Raw genomic sequence first — 17721 nt, forward strand, 5'->3', positions numbered from 1 at the left:
CACGCAGAATATTTACAAGGGGATCTCCCGAAATACCGTTCTGTAGTCCCAAAGTAAATATGTAGGAGGATCTTCCGGAATACCGTTCCGTAGTCCCAAAGTAAATATGCAGGACAGGGGGATCTCCTGGAATACCGTTCCGTATCCCCAAAGTAAATATGCAGAACAGGGGGATCTCCCGGAATACCGTTCTGTAGTCCCAAAGTAAATATGCAGAACAGGGGAATCTCCCAGAATACCGTTCCGTAGTCCCAAAGTAAATATGCAGTGCAACCAACATAGATAACAACTACAGCACGACAGAAACCTCGTGCATCACCACAATAAGTACAATAGCAAAAATGAGTATAATACAATGTACGACAAGTAAATCAACTCAAGAACTTTAAATCACAAGGAAACGGTAGAACCCGTTCACAAGGAATAACCACAGTAAAGAATGCTAGGCGTAAAGAGAACGGCTTAACAAGGAAAAAACTAAAATGTAGCAACGCTCCCACATTATATAATTCAACAACAAGGAAGCTAACACGAGTCAAATAATTCCAAATAATGTTGTTCCATCTGAAATATAATACATCTAACTCCTTTTAAGATTGAGCAATTACGATGGTTATTCAACAATTCAATTAAGGATAAGCAGCGGAAAGATAATCGCAACCTCAATTAAGACCAAACCATTATAGGATGAGATAATAATAATTTCAGGTAAAGATAGGCAGTTATGAAAAGATAGCATGACAATAGAAGAGGTAAATATCTTCAGTTAAGTCAAGTAAGAGTCAAATAGGCAACAAGAGTGAATCATAAAGCAATTAATTCCAATTAAGCAGGTAGAGGTGAAACTAGTAAATAGGAAACTCAGTCATATCAAGAACAACTTCATACTCAGTGAATATAAGGACCTAAGAATCCAAAAAGGACAACTTTCACAAATAAGTCCGAGTGCGCACTCGTCACCTCGCATACACGAACTACAATCATCATAGAAGACTCAAATCCTAAGGGGAAAATTCCCACACAAGGTTAGGCAAGATACTTACCTCGATTCAGCCAACTCAATACTCAATTTAACTTTTTCCTTTACCAATTCACCATCGCTCAGCCCAATCCAGCCAAAGAAGACTTAAATACATCAAACAATACAAGAGAAAACCATTTCAATTGACAAAGCTATGATCCTTATACAATTTTCAAAAAGTCAACTCCTCGGGCCCGCACCTCAGAATCCGACAAAATTTACAAAACTCGAACACCCATTCAATTATGAGTCCAACCAAAATAGTTTCACTCAAATCTGACTCTGAATCGGTATTCAAAACTCAAAATTCCACTTTATGAAATTTTAGACAAAACCCCCAAATTTCACTTTGAAATCATCAATCAAATGCCTAAAACAAAGAGGGATTTATGAAATATAACCAAAATCGAGTATAGAACACTTACCCCAATCCATATAGTGAATATTGTGACGACCCGACCAGTCGTCATGTGAGTTACCGCCCTGTTTCCCCCATTTTCTGCTTCTTCATGCTTCATTATAAGAGTCTAGTGTGAACGAGTTGATTTGGATTGGTTTTAGAAGGAAATGAGACACTTAGTCTCTTTAAGGAAGGTTTGGTTTGGAAAAAAGTCAACCGGATGTCTACCTATGAGTTAGAGGGCTCGGATGTGAATTACGGTGATTCGGTTAGCTTCGGGGGATGATTTGTGACTTAGGAGTGAGATCGGAATTGATTTTGGAGGTCCGGTGTAGAATTAGGCTTGAATTGGCGAAGTTAGTATTTTGGCAAATTCCGGTTGATAGGTGAGATTTTGATCCGAGGGTCGGAATGGAATTCTCAGAGTTGTTGTAGCTTCGTTAGGTGATTTGGGATGTGTGTGCAAAATTTCGGGTCATTCGGAGGTGTTTTGGTCGGGTTTTTGATCAAATGCGTATTTCGGAAGTTTTTGAAGAACTTAGGTTGAATCCGATGTAATTTGATAGTTTTAGCGTTGTTTGAGGTGTTTTGATGATTGGAGCAAGTTTGAATGATGTTTTAAGATGTGTTGATGCTTTTGGTTGAGGTCCCGGGGGCCTCGGGGTGATTTCGGAGGGTCAATCGGACCAATTCCGGCCTTTGAAAGTTGTAGTTTTTTTCCAGCTATTTGTTGCAGAAAATTTACCCTTCGCGTTCGCGTAAAGGGTCATGCGTTCGCGAAGAAGGGACTTGGGAGGCTGATGGTTTACTCTTCACGTTCGCGTGTGTGGGTCCGCGTTCGCGGAGGTCTAGCTAATTTTGTATCGCGTTCGCGTTCGCGTGGCAGTAGCCGCGAACGCGTATAAGGAATTGGGTCAGGGGGATTCTTAGTCTTCGCGTTCGCATATGTGCAGTCGCGTTCGCGTATTGGCTTGTGAGGAAGCTTCGCATTCGCGGGGTGGGGACCGCGTTCGCGAAGGGCATTTTTGGGCAGAGGAAAATTTAAGCATCGCGAACGCGAGATAGCCCTCGCGTTCGCATAGAGGAAAGGGTCACCTGGGCAGAATGGTTTTAATAACATTTCCTCCGCGAGTCTAAGGTATTTTTCCACCATTTTTGAACATCCTTGAGAGCTTTTGGACGGGATTTGAAGAGGGATTCGACTGGAGTTGATTGGAAGTGAGTTCTATGACCTAAATACATGATTTAATGGTAGAATCAACATAGAAATTTATGAAAATTCATCAAAAAGGGGGAAAAAGCTAGGGCTTGGAATTTGATATTTCAAAGTGGGATTTGATGGGTCATTTGGGCTCGGATTTGGGAGTTTTTGGTATGTATAGACTCGTGGCGAGATAAGAAATCCGATGATGTTAAATTTTCTGATTTTCGAGAAGTGGGCCCGGGGCTCTGGTTTTGCAAGTTTCGTAATTTTCGATATTTTTCGAGTCTTTTCGATTGGGTTATGTTCCCTTAGCCTATTGTAACGTATTCGTTGTGGTTTTGATCAGATTTGACGCGCGAGGAGGTCGATTTGCGAGGCAAGGGCATAGCGAGCTAGGATTTTGGCCGGCTTGAGGTGAGTAATGATAGTAAATGATATCCTGAGGGTTTGAAACCCCGGATTGGCACAACGTATTGCTATATTGAGGTAAAACACGCGCTTCATGCTGAGCGCAGGGTTGTTTACTACTGGGGATTGTGACTTTGTCCGTTCCGATTGATATTTTTACCGCGTATTTGACTGAGATGTATTTGTTATCAACATGATTTGGGCTTATTGCCATATTTTGGGCTTCATGTCGAGTACTTGAATCCTTCGTGGATTTTTATCACTGTTTCCTCACTATTTTGATATACTACTTGAACTCAGTCCTGTTGATTATACTGTTTTACAAACTCAGCTGCTTTAATTGAACTTGAGACTTAAATGGTATTTCCACTGTTGTTTGGGCTGAGCCCTACTATTTTACTGATGCCCGAGGGGCTTATGTTTATTTCTGGGCTGAGTGAGGCCGAGGGCCATATGAGAGGATATGTTGAGTGTGATGTGAGAAGGCTTTCAGGCCTTGAGTGTGATGTGAGAAGGCTTTCAGGCCTTGAGTGTGATGTGAGAGGGCTTTCAGGCCCTGAGTGTGATGTGAGGAGGCTTTCAGGCCTTATGTTGATATAGCGCTTGGGCCGTAAAGGGCCCCTCCGGAGTCTGCACACCCACAGTGAGCGCGGGTACCCATGTGATATGAGAGTGAGCCCGAGGGGATGATATTATGCTGAGTGACCGATACTGAGCCCGAGGGGCTGATACTGTTCTGAGCGATTGATACTGGGCCCGAGGGGCAGATTTCTACTAACTATTTAATTGTTATTTTACCTGATTTACCTGATTTTAAAAGGAGATTTCATTCAATTCTTTACTGTTCTACTGTTTTACTGTTTTTACTGCCTGATATAGAATTGCTTTGTGCAGTTATGTGTTTTCATGCCTTCGGTTATTATTTATTATTATTACTCACTGGGTCGGAGTACTCATATTACTCCCTGCACCATGTGTGCAGATACAGGCATAGCAGAGTGTGCACCTGAGCGCTAATTATTTCCAAACCAGGCAGCGAGTTGGAGTGACGAGGTAGCTATTGACGTCCACAGCCCCTTGTCTTCCCTATTTTATGTCTTTTGAGTTCCTTTAGACTATTGTATGAGATATTTTATTTTATAGACTCATTACGAACTCTGTAGTACCTCATGACTTGTGACACCCCGATTTGGGCTGTGTCGGGATGGTTCCCTTTGCTATTGTCGTTGTTTCCGCTTTTATAACTGTTTTATATGCGTTTTTGGATTCATTAATTTTAAGTAATGGTTAAAGAAGTGATTCTGTTGTTCTGGCTGGCCTTGTCTTTACGAGAGGCGCCATCACGGGCGGGTTTGGGATTTGGGCCGTGACAAGTTGGTATCAGAGCCTAGGTTACTAGGTCTCACGAGTCATGAGCTGGTTTAGTAGAGTCTCGCGGATCGGTACGGAGACGTCTATACTTATCGTCGGGAGGCTGCATAACCTTTAGGAAAATTCCACATTCTTGAAATTCTTGTCGTGCGAACTTGTTGATCCGAGTACTAAATTTCTCTTTATTCTATCCCCTCACAGATGGTGAGGACACGAGCTACCAAACGTGGCGGACGACCACCAGTACCACCCACTGAGACAACAAGAGGCCGTGGCCGTGGTCGTGGCTGAGGCAGAGCAGCAGGGGCAGCGCCTGTTGATCCACCAATTTCCCCAGCTCAGAATCAGGCTCCAGCAGCACCAGTTTAGGTACCGGTTGTGCCCATCGTGATTCCTGGCCTTCAGGAAACTTTAGCTCAGATTTTGATAGTTTGCACTGGCCTGGCTTAGGTCGTTTCAGCCACCACAGCAGCAGCTACTTCGCAGGCTGGGGAGGCTATCAGACCCCCGCTGCTCGCACACCTGAGCAAGTAGTGCAGGGATTACAGACTCCAGAGGCACCTCCAGCTCAGCCAGTTGCACCAGCGCAGGAGTTCAGGGTTCCAGCTATGCCCAAGGATGAGCAGTTGAGAGGTTTGGTAGACTCCAACATCCGACGTTCAGTGGTGCTGAGGGTGAGGATGCCCAGGGTTTTCTCGACAGATGTCAGCGGATGCTCCGTACAGCAGGGATTCTTGAGTCCAGTGGTGTGGCTTCTACTACTTTTCAGTTTACTGGGGCTGCCTTAACTTGGTGGGAGGCGTATGAGAGGTGTAGGCCGACCGATGCAGCACCTTTGACTTGGCAGGAGTTCTCCACTCTCTTTTTGGAGAAGTATGTACCGCAGTCCCGCAGAGAGGAGCTGCGCAGGCAGTTTGAGTGGCTACGGCAGGGGAGATATGACTGTGTCTCAGTACGAGATGAGGTTTTCAGAGTTGGCTCGTCATGCCGTCTGGATGGTTCCGTCGGATCGTGAGCCGATCACGAGATTTGTTGATGGCCTTAACTACCATCTCCCTGTTCTTATGACTAGAGACAGAGTATTGGGTGCTTCATTCGAGGAGGTGGTTGATATAGCTCGAGTGATTGAGGTGGTTCGCCGTCAGGATCGAGAGGAGAGGGAGGCCAAGAGGCCTCGAGGTTCTGGCAGTTACAGTGGCGCTCCTTCGAGGGGCCAGTTCCATCATGGTAGGGGTCGTTCTTTTAGGCCCGCTCAGTCGGCTCGTCCCAAGTATCGTGGTGCATCTTCAAGTCGTGGGTATCATGGTTCTCAGTAGAGTCAACCTTCACTCAGCGCTCTTCCAGCACAGAGTTCATCCCGTGCCCCGTCTGCTCAGGGTTCTTCCAGGCCGAGTGCATCATCTAGTCACTCCGGCGCGAGGGGTTCCCTTCAGTCCCAGTCTCCAGCACCTAGGAGCTACTATGAGTTTGGAGAGTTTGGGCATATGTGGAGGCAGTGTCCTCATCGTGCTGCTAGCTCATCTCAATAGAGGGGTCAGCCTCGTCTTCTGGTCCGGTTTCTTCAACACCCGCCCCGCCAGCTAGGGGTGCGAGTCAGGTAGCTGGGGGTCGCCCCAGAGGTGGAGGTCGATCCGGCGGTGGTCAGGCTCGCTTTTATACTCTTCAGGGCAGGACAGATGCCATTGCTTCAGATGCCGTCATTACAGGTATTATTTCAGTCTGCCACAGAGATGCCTCAGTCTTATTTGATCCCGGTTCCACCTATTCTTATGTGTCCTCATATTTTGCTCATCATTTGGGTACGTCCCGAGGGTGTCTTGCTTTACCTGTTCATGTATCTACCCCGGTGGGCGATACTGTTGTTGTAGACCATGTATACCGGTCATGTTTGGTTACTATTGGGGGTCTGGAGACCCGAGTTGATCTGTTGCTATTGAGCATGATGGATTTTGATGTTATTTTGGGCATGGACTGGTTATCTCCGTGTCACATTATTCTAGATTGTCATGCTAAGATAGTCACTTTGGCTATACCGGGTGTACCGAGGATCGAGTGGCGTAGTGTGACTGATCATGTTTNTTTGCAAGTTTCATAATTTTCGATATTTTTCGAGTCTTTTCGATTGGGTTATGTTCCCTTAGCCTATTGTAACGTATTCGTTATGGTTTTGATCAGATTCGACGCGCGAGGAGGTCGATTTGCGAGGCAAGGGCATAGCGAGCTAGGATTTTGGCCGGCTTGAGGTGAGTAATTATAGTAAATGATATCCTGAGGGTTTGAAACCCCGGATTTGCACAACGTATTGCTATATTGAGGTGAAACACGCGCTTCATGCCGAGCGCAGGGTTGTTTACTACTGGGGATTGTGACTTGGTCCGTCCCGATTGATATTTTTACCGCGTATTTGACTGAGATGTATTTGTTATCAACATGATTTGGGCTTATTGCCATATTTTGGGCTTCAAGCCGAGTACTTGAATCCTTCGTGGATTTTTATCACTGTTTCCTGACTATTTTGATATACTACTTGAACTCAATCCTGTTGATTATACTGTTTTACAAACTCAGGTGCTTTAATTGAACTTTGAGACTTAAATTGAACTTTGATTATCCTGTTGTATTGCAGAGATTAAGGGAGGAGAAGCTTTATGCAAAGTTCTCCAAGTGTGAGTTTTGGATCTGTTCAGTGGCTTTCTTGGGGCACGTGGTGTCCAGCAAGGGTATTCAGGTCGACCCGAAGAAGATAGAGGCGGTGCAGAGTTGGCCTAGACCGACCTCAGCCACAGAGATTCGTAGTTTCCTTGGTTTGGCAGGGTATTATCGCCGGTTTGTTCAGGGATTTTCCTCTATTGCATCGCCCTTGACCGAGTTGACTCTGAAGGGGGATCCATTTGTATGGTCGGACGAGTGCGAGGAGAGCTTTCAGAAGCTCAAGACAGCTTTGTCCTCAGCTCCAGTATTGGTGGTGCCATCAGCTTCAGGTTCTTACACTGTATATTGTGATGCTTCGAGAGTTGGGATTGGATGTGTATTGATGCAGGAGGGTAGAGTTATTGCTTATGCTTCTCGCCAGTTGAAGCCCCACGAGAAGAACTACCCTATACATGATTTGGAGTTGGCTGCTATAGTTCACGCTTTGAAGATTTGGAGGCACTACTTGTATAGCGTATCTTGTGAGGTATTCATCGATCATCGCAGTCTTCAGCATTTGTTCAAGCAAAAGGATCTTAATTTGAGGCAGCGGAGGTGGCTAGAGTTACTTAAGGATTATGATATTACCATTCTGTATCACCCGGGGAAGGCCAATGTAGTGGCCGATGCTTTGAGCCAAAAGGCAGTTAGTATGGGGAGTTTGGCGTATTTTCCAGTTGGGGAGAGGCCCTTCGCAGTTGATGTTCAGGCCTTGGCCAATCGGTTGGTGAGACTAGATATTTCGGAGCCCAGTCGGGTGTTGTCTTGTGTGGTTTCTCGTCGTCCTTATATGATCGCATCAGAGAGNCCAGATGGCGCCGTATGAGGCGTTGTATGGGAGGCGGTGTAGATCTCCTGTTGGCTGATTCGAGCCCAGCGAGGCTAGGCTATTGGGGACAGAGATGGTTCAGGATGCCTTCGAGAAGGTGAAGCTCATTCAGGAGAGGCTTCGTACAGCTCAGTCACGTCAGAAGAGTTATGCGGACCGGAAGGTTCGAGATGTGTCTTATATGGTTGGTGAGAAGGTCTTGCTGAAGGTTTCGCCCATGAAGGGTGTTATGTGGTTTGGAAAGAAAGGGAAGTTGATTCCACGGTTTATTGGGCCTTTTGAGGTACTTAGGAGGATTGGGGAGGTGGCTTATGAGCTTGCCTTGTCACCCAGCTTGTCGGGCGTGCTCCCGGTATTTCATGTATCTATGCTCCGAAGTATGTTGAGGACCCGTCCCATGTATTGGACTTCAGCACGGTTCAGTTGGATGATGATTTGACTTATGATGTAGAGTCAGCAGCCATTTTGGATCGTCAGGTTCGGAAGTTGAGGTCAAAGGATGTTGCTTCGGTGAAAGTGCAATGGAGAGGTCGGCCCGTGGGGAGGCTACTTGGGAGACCGAGCGGGAGATGCAGAGCAGATATCCTCACCTGTTTGAGGCTTCAGGTATGTTTCTTGACCCGCTCGAGGACGAGCGTTTGTTTTAGTTGGGGAGGATGTGACGACCCGACCCGTCGTCACGTGAGTTACCGCCCCGTTTCCCCCATTTTCTGCTTCTTCATGCTTCATTATAAGAGTCTTGTGTGAACGAGTTGATTTGGATTGGTTTTAGAAGGAAATGAGACACTTAGTCTTTTTAAGGAAGGTTTGGTTTGGAAAAGTCAACCGGATGTCGACTTATGAGTTAGAGGGCTCGGATGTGAATTCTGGTGATTCGGTTAGCTTAGGGGGATAATTTGTGACTTAGGAGTGAGATCGGAATTGATTTTTGAGGTCCGGTGTAGAATTAGGCTTGAATTGGCGAAGTTAGTATTTTGGCGAATTCCGGTTGATAGGTGAGATTTTGATCCGAGGGTCGGAATGGAATTTCGAGAGTTGCTGTAGCTTCGTTAGGTGACTTGGGATGTGTGTGCAAAATTTCGGGTCATTCGGAGGTGTTTTGGTCGGGTTTTTGATCAAATGCGTATTTCAGAAGTTTTTGAATAACTTAGGTTGAATCCATTGTAATTTGATGGTTTTAGCGTTGTTTGAGGTGTTTTGATGATTGGAGCAAGTTTGAATGATGTTTTAGGATGTGTTGATGCTTTTGGTTGAGGTACCGGGGGCCTCGGGGTGATTTCGGAGGGTCAATTGGACCAATTCCGGCCTTTGAAAGTTGCGGGTTTTTTCCAGCTATTTGTTGCAGAAAATTTACCCTTCGCGTTCGCGTAAAGGGTCATGCGTTCGCGAAGAAGGGACTTGGGAGGCTGATGGTTTACTCTTCGCGTTCGCGTGTATGGGTCCGCGTTCGCGGAGGGCCAGCTAATTGTGCATCGCGTTCGCGTGGCAGTAGCCGCGAACGCGTATAAGGAATTGGGTCAGGGGGATTCTTAGTCTTCGCGTTCGCATATGTGCAGTCGCATTCGCGTATTGGCCTGTGAGGAAGCTTCACGTTCGCGGGGTGGGGACCGCGTTCGCGAAGGGCATTTTTGGGCAGAGAAAAATTTGAGTGAACGCGAGACGAGTAGCCCTCGCTGCATAGAGGAAAGGGTCACCTGGGCAGAATGGTTTTAATACACAGTTTCCTCCGCGAGTCTAAGGTATTTTCCACCAGTTTTTGAGCAACCTTGAGAGCTTTTGGAAGGGAATTGAAGGTGATTTCGACTAGGTGTGATTGGAGGTGAGTTCTATGACCTAAATACATGATTTAATGGTAGAATCAACATAGAAATTTATGAAAATTCATCAAAAGGGGGAAAAGCTAGGGCTTGGAATTTGATATTTCAAAGTGGGATTGGATGGGTCATTTGGGCTCGGATTTGGGAGTTTTTGGTATGTATAGACTCGTGGCGAGATAAGGAATCCGATGATGTTAAATTTTTTGATTTTCGAGAAATGGGCCCGGGGCTCGGGTTTTGCAAGTTTCATAATTTTCGATATTTTTCGAGTCTTTTCGATTGGGTTATGTTCCCTTAGCCTATTGTAACGTATTCGTTATGGTTTTGATCAGATTCGACGCGCGAGGAGGTCGATTTGCGAGGCAAGGGCATAGCGAGCTAGGATTTTGGCCGGCTTGAGGTGAGTAATTATAGTAAATGATATCCTGAGGGTTTGAAACCCCGGATTTGCACAACGTATTGCTATATTGAGGTGAAACACGCGCTTCATGCCGAGCGCAGGGTTGTTTACTACTGGGGATTGTGACTTGGTCCGTCCCGATTGATATTTTTACCGCGTATTTGACTGAGATGTATTTGTTATCAACATGATTTGGGCTTATTGCCATATTTTGGGCTTCAAGCCGAGTACTTGAATCCTTCGTGGATTTTTATCACTGTTTCTTGACTATTTTGATATACTACTTGAACTCAATCCTGTTGATTATACTGTTTTACAAACTCAGGTGCTTTAATTGAACTTTGAGACTTAAATGATATTTCCACTGTTGTTTGGGCTGAGCACTACTATTTTATTGATGCCCGAGGGGCTTATGTTGATTTCTGGACTGAGTGAGGCCGAGGGCCATATGAGAGGATATGTTGAGTGTGATGTGAGAAGACTTTCAGGCCTTGAGTGTGATGTGAGAAGGCTTTCAGGCCTTGAGTGTGATGTCAGGAGGCTTTCAGGCCTTATGTTGATATAGCACTTGGGCCGTAAGGGGCCCCTCCGGAGTCTGCACACCCACAGTGAGCGCGGATACCCATGTGATATGAGAGTGAGCCCGAGGGGCTGATATTATGCTGAGTGACTGATACTGAGCCCGAGGGGCTGATACTGTTCTGAGCGATTGATACTGGGCCCGAGGGGCAGATTTCTACTCACTATTTACTTCTTGTGTTACCTGATTTACCTGATTTTAAAAGGAGATTTCATTCGATTCTTTACTGTTCTACTGTTTTACTGTTTTTACTGCCTGATATAGAATTGCTTTGTGCAGTTATGTGTTTTCATGCCTTCGGTTATTATTTATTATTATTACTCACTGGGTCGGAGTACTCACATTACTCCCTGCACCATGCGTGCAGATACAGGCATAGCAGAGTCTGCACCTGAGCGTTGATTCTTTCCAGACCAGGCAGCGAGTTGGAGTGACGAGGTAGCTGTTGACGTCCGCAGCCCCTTGTCTTCCCTATTTTATGTCTTTTGAGTTCCTTTAGACTATTGTATGAGATATTTTATTTCGTAGACTCATTACGAACTCTGTAGTAGCTCATGACTTGTGACACCCCGGTTTGGGCTATGTCGGGATGGTTCCCTTTGCTATTGTCGTTGTTTCCGCTTTTATAACTGTTTTATATGCATTTTTGGATTCATTAATGTTAAGTAATGGTTAAAGAAGTGATTCCGTTGTTCTGACTGGCCTTGTCTTCACGAGAGGCGCCATCACAGCCGGGTTTGGAATTTGGGCCGTGACAAAAATCGCCTCAAAAAATTGTCCAAATCTAAGCTCACCAAGTCAAAATATCACCAAATGAACAAATTTGCGATATTAAATATTTTTGCCCAGCTGTTCTACCTCGTTTAGCATGCCAAATGATCCCAAAACTCATTTCTGATACCTACAATGAATTCCTTGTGAAATTTTAGTCAAGTTAGGCTTTTGAATCACTCTATTTGACCTTATAGTTAAGGAGATATATTGGTTTCAATTTTTTGAAATAGTGCAGATTCTTAAATATGAAGTTAGTGACAATTTCGTAATTAATCTGAAAATCTGGCAACTCTATTCTTAGTAAAATAACCATAAAATGCTCATGCGATGTCCAAATTTGACGATTCTTTTTTCTATTGCTCCTTAATTATGATACGGATCTACTGCTTCATTCAAAACAGAAATCGAAGCTCATTTGTTTAATGTGGTACCATTTATGCTTGAAGAAACGACGTCAAAACATAAGAAAAACGAGTGCAACAGAGCCCAAAACTATCCGAAACTCACCCGAGCCCCTAGGGACCCCGTACGAACATACCAACAAGTCCGATAACAAAACACGGACCTACTTGAGGCCTTAAATCATGCATAACAAAATCGAAACAACGAAACACACCTCAAATCAAACTTAATGAAATTTCGACTTCCAAAAACTCGCGTGGAAACATATCAATTCAACTCGGAATGAACTAAAATTTTGCACACAAGTCATAATACATCATACAGTATTACTTGTGCCCCCAAACTATCGAGCGAAGTGCAAATTCTCAAAACGACCGGTCGGGTCGTTACATATACAAATTTGCGTTCATTACGTAAATGTCACTTTTCTTTTTTTTGTTGCATAAAATTTCAACTTTGTATTCACTATCCAAAAGTCACTTTTTGTTGTTTTGTTACACAAAAATTATTTTAATTTGCTCTATTTATCACAAAAAATTACCTTGGCCATATTTTATACTACTTTTACTTAAAAAGTCTGTTATGTCCTTGACATTACAAATCCTCTTATTTATGTAATACCTTCTATATTATATCTATACAATATATTTTTACCTAGGTAATTTATTTATTATTAAAATAACTTTATATTATTTTATTTATTATTTTTATAATATATCCATATATTTAATTTTTCCATGGCACTCAATTTGCTTAATCATATTTAAACTTGAACATACTTTAAATATTAAAATGATAAAAAATATTTTTTTATATTTATTTAAAATAATAAAAACAGATTTACCAAATGATAGTTTTTTATAGTCATTAAAATTTTAAAAGAAGTTTCAAATATATTTGGTAAATATTATGTTTTTAAAGCTTTATCTATTAATATTATTTATTTGAAAGTATTAATCTGATGTGTCATTTTGTTAAATGTGGGAATTTTTTTATTAATTAATGGGTATGGCTTGGCTGATAAATGAATGAGCTTTAATTATTTAATTTTAATTAAACATATTTCATTAAGCATGATTAATAACGTGGACTTGAGATTCGTTCATGGTAATGTTACTGACAAATTTAATAATGCTACTTATACATTTTGAAACTTAATATTAAGAAAACATAAATATACGAATATATATTATAAAAATAATAAATAAAATAATATTAAGTTATTTTGATTATAAGTAAAATATCTGGATAAAAGTATATTATATAGCACATATAATATAAAAGGTATTACTTAATGAGAGGATTTATAATGTCAAGGGCATAATAGACTTTTCAGGTGAAAGATTTGTAAAATCTGGTCAAAGGGATTTTTGTGATAACTAGAGCATAGTAAAATAATTTTTTTGTAACAAAAGAAAGAAAAATGACTTTTGGGTAATGAACACAAAGTTGAATGACTTTTACGTGACAAAAGAAAGAAAATTGACTTTTGGATAATAAACACAGAGTTGAATGGCCACCTATAAAATTAACTCCGGAAAAATTATTTTGTCTTTTCATTTTTAAATAATTTTATCCATTTTAAAGTGTACTTATGAAGGGTAAAAAGATGAATAATATTTTGTTAAAGGGTTTCGTGCTTTTTAATATACTAGTATCTATGAACGTGCATTGCACGTTAATAATTGCACGTGATGGTTTAACCATTTTAATCATCTGAAAGTCGAAAAATATTATTACATTAGCATGATATGTGAATTCAAAATAAAAGGACATCATCAGAACTTACACAAATGATCAATTTAGTCATGTTAGTTAGATAATTACGTATTATAGTTTAAAAGTATTTAATTTGATGGTATCTTACCAAACATTTCTTTTTTGATGGTTTTTTGTGTATATTTCCTTCTAATGTTTTGGTTGCTCTGCCATAACCAGAACTCTTGTTGTTGGTATTGATATTCGTTCCTCTTGAAAGTGCAACATATAGCTGTTCGTGCAAGAAAACATATTGTGATAAATATAGTCTAATATTTAGAAAGTTTATCCTTTTGCTTTATTTATTATAATTGCAAAATATAAATATACCGAAAATTATCCTTGTTAGTTAAATCTTTTTTATTTGAGGCCATAAATATAATTTTAAAAAAGCTATTTTTTACAGTCTTTGATTTCGTCGATTTTGTAACTATTGATAGTATATGACAGAAATCACCTTCCAAGCCATTAGTTTTTTTACCAAATGGCTTACTGGTATTCAATATATCTCTAGGGGCAATTGTTTCGTCATTTAACACTTAGCCATAAGCGCTTCATCACATATTATCAATTTTATTTTCCTTATAGATTTAGCATTGTTGCTCTGCTTTGACGTATTTGTATTGGTTATTTCAGTTGTTTGAAAAGGTATATCACATCTAAAGTGAGTGGCCTCATAATAAAATCGTTGTCGGTACACCATTTGTTATTATTGCTAACAGTATCATGCCTCTTGATTTGACATGTGCAAGTAATGCATGACATAGAAATATTTTCAATTCAGCAAGAGGCATCTACAAAGGATAATCCCGTATAAAAGCCGACTCTTTATAATATAGTCTTGAAAGCTTGTTCTTGTTCATGATTTAGCTTTGATTGTGCTTCAACATACACTTGTATGGTTGTTTGATTCTTAATACTATAATAATATTTTTTACTTTGTGTTCTAATTTTTTAATCTCTAACGCTCTTTCTATAGAATAAATGTATGTACCCTAAGATTTTTCTTAACTTGAAAAATAATTTTACTCATATGATAAATTTTAAAAATAATTGAATTGCATTCTCTTGCTAAATAATTAATTGAAAGATTTAATTATTTGGTCTTTACAAAAAAAAAATTGTTTATTATATGTTGATTTAGATTCTTATTATTAGTTCATCTCATGTTTTGAAGATTTAATCTTAATTATAATTTTATCCACCATAAATTTTCTTTTCAAAGAGTAAAGAGATCGATCTTATATTTCACGTTTAGATCTTTACGTTTGCAGAATCATTAGTGGTATTGCCTCTCTTACCAACCATTTTTCCTTCTATTTCTTACACATTTATATTTTTAAAATTTTTCTTAGCTGTTGTTTAATAATTGGGTATATTTTTAAATAATTGATTAAAAATATATTATTTGAGTAGGAAAACAGTTTAAATATAATACAAAAATATATTATGGGGATATTTTTTCTCAATTTCAACAGCTTATGCAGTCCATTTAATATTACTTTTATTTTCTCTTAGTATTGGATATTATGGAGTGGTAATGTACTGTCAATATGGAGGATTTTTATGAAATTGATTTTATTAAACTTACCTACATATTTTTAATAAGAAGTTTATAGACAAATTTAATTTTTAAATATCAAATATTAAAAAAATTAATAGAAGGTCATGTAGTCTAAAAACATGGTATTTTAGTTAGGTTAATATTATCTAATATAATTACCAATTTTTATCTAATATTATCTAATTACCATATTATCTAATAGGAGTATTGAACTATTTTTTAAAATATTTTATCTTTCAAATCATAAATTTAGATCAATAGCTATGTATTCATAATAAATTCAGTTCGAATAGAAGCATACACAAGAGTGTTATTTCTTTGTTGTTAATTGTCAATAGAATTCATAAAGATCTTTATAAAACTTTAATAGGTTCGTATACCGTTAGGTTGTGTAATATAAGTTGAAATCCTATGAATCTAACTACACATGGGCTACATTAATATATTTTTGTTGAAAAAAAAAGCCTAAACCAAATTAAAAACCAAATCGGATACAAAAGGAAATATTACAATTATATCCAATACTATAGCTATATTTTAGGGTTATTTTGGTAAACCGATATTGTATTCATGTTTTTATAATAATATAGATAGATAGATATAGATAGATATAGATAGATAGTTAAAAATATAAATAGATATTTTTTTGGGTCATAATATAGATAGATATAATTATATAAATAACAACGGACTCGGTTGAATTTTATTTTTTACATTTACATAGAAAAAAGAAAAGAAAATTTGGCAATCAGGTAACCGGTTTTAGACGAAGGGGATCCATAACCCGAATGACCCCAATTGAAGAAAGAAAAGAGTGGAAACGGGTAAACCAGCAAAATTTGTAGATAATACATTTCATCACCTCCAAATGTTTTGCTCCTTCACTCAAACAATGGCTGCTTCCCCCTCGTCCTTCTCTTTCTTTTCTTCCTCCATTTTCCTCTCTAACCCCAACATCCAATCCTCAAAGCACCTCCTTTTCAGATCCCCCAAAAAACTCTCTGTCGCTGCCATTGCCACCATCCGTTCAGAGGTCGCCGCTATTCCAATTCTGTCCTTCGATGGTGCCGAGGTGGGCTCCACCACTCTCAATCTAAAATCTGCCCCTCTAGATACCGCACGCGCCGTCGTCCATCGTGGGCTCACCACCGACCTCCGCAACCAACGCCGCGGCACTGCCTCCACTCTCACACGCTCAGAAGTCCGGGGCGGTGGTATCAAACCTTACCCTCAAAAGAAAACGGGCCGAGCTCGCCGCGGTTCAAATCGAACTCCTTTGCGGCCCGGTGGTGGGGTTGTGTTTGGACCGAAGCCAAAGGACTGGTCAGTTAAAATCAACAAAAAGGAAAAGAGACTGGCCATTTCTACGGCGCTTTCAAGTGCTTGGGAGAATACTATCGTTGTAGAAGAGTTTAATGATAAATTTGAAAAGCCAAAGACTAAGGAATTTATTGAATTGATGAGGAGGTGGGGTTTGGACCCTAAAGAGAAATCTTTGTTTTTGATGACGGAGGTTTCAGACAATGTGATTCTGTCCAGCAGAAACATTGGGACTTTGAAAATGTTGACTCCAAGAACGTTGAATCTGTTAGACATATTGGATTCTGAGAAGCTGGTTTTAACTAAATCGGCTGTGGATTTCTTGAATGAGCGGTATGGCGATGAAAATGAATGGGAGGATGAGGAAGGAGACGACCAAGAAGATAATGATGGTTAGTTTCTCTTTTTCGAATTTTGGAATCTGAAAATTTCCTCTTAAGATCTCTTCTTTTTCCTAACTCGTTAATTTTGAATTCAGGTGGTGAGGCGGAGGAGAGCGCTGAAAGTTCTGAGTAATAATATTGCGGCAGAAAGAAAATCTTACAGGGAGTTTGCATATTTCACTTTAAATTGTATGATAAAACTAGGGGATTTTGGTTGATTCAAGCACTGTCTTTATGGATAGTTGTGTATTTACCTTCCTTGCCTTACTTTTGTCCTAATTTTTGTTTCTCTCTCGTTTCCGGCAACTCAGTTTAATTTTAATGCATTCATTTACAAGTATCTTCCATTCTTTCATAAATTGGTTTTACTATGAGGAAAATTTTAATACCATTTCCCTTCCTGTTTCCTGTTGTTTTGCGCTGCTTAATTTGTGCTACTCTGGCAGTTATATTTCTCTCCAAACGATACTGGTATATGTGCCAACATTGTGTTCTTCAGAACTCTCTTAATGATTGTTTGTGTCTAATTGATACTCTGAATAGGCATGGAGAATTACTTTAACATTATAGTCCCTTGAATGGGTGTATGTGATCCACTACATTGCAAGAACTTTGTGAGTTTCTGGCAAGCCTTTCACCTCTTTTTTTTTTTTTTTTTTTTTTTTTTTTTTTTTTTTTTTATCGAACATCTTGTTTGGATGGTTATGTATCGTTTCATAATGTATCGTATAGTGCTGCAATATATTGTACTGTATCATTTTGATGTACACAATATTTTGATAGATTATATTGTTTGCCG

The 17721-nt window shown here is 40.1% G+C and overlaps 1 protein-coding gene across 1 annotated transcript; it reads left to right on the plus strand.

The window, feature by feature from the left end:
• LOC109228921 (50S ribosomal protein L4, chloroplastic) lies at positions 16042-17262 on the plus strand. Its single transcript, XM_019394182.1, has 2 exons — positions 16042-16931; positions 17018-17262. The coding sequence occupies exons 1-2, from the start codon at positions 16088-16090 to the stop codon at positions 17053-17055; spliced, it is 882 nt and encodes a 293-aa protein (XP_019249727.1). The 5' UTR covers positions 16042-16087; the 3' UTR covers positions 17056-17262.

This window comes from Nicotiana attenuata, chromosome 7 (genome assembly GCF_001879085.1).
Source record: "Nicotiana attenuata strain UT chromosome 7, NIATTr2, whole genome shotgun sequence".
Classification (NCBI taxonomy): Eukaryota; Viridiplantae; Streptophyta; class Magnoliopsida; order Solanales; family Solanaceae; genus Nicotiana; species Nicotiana attenuata.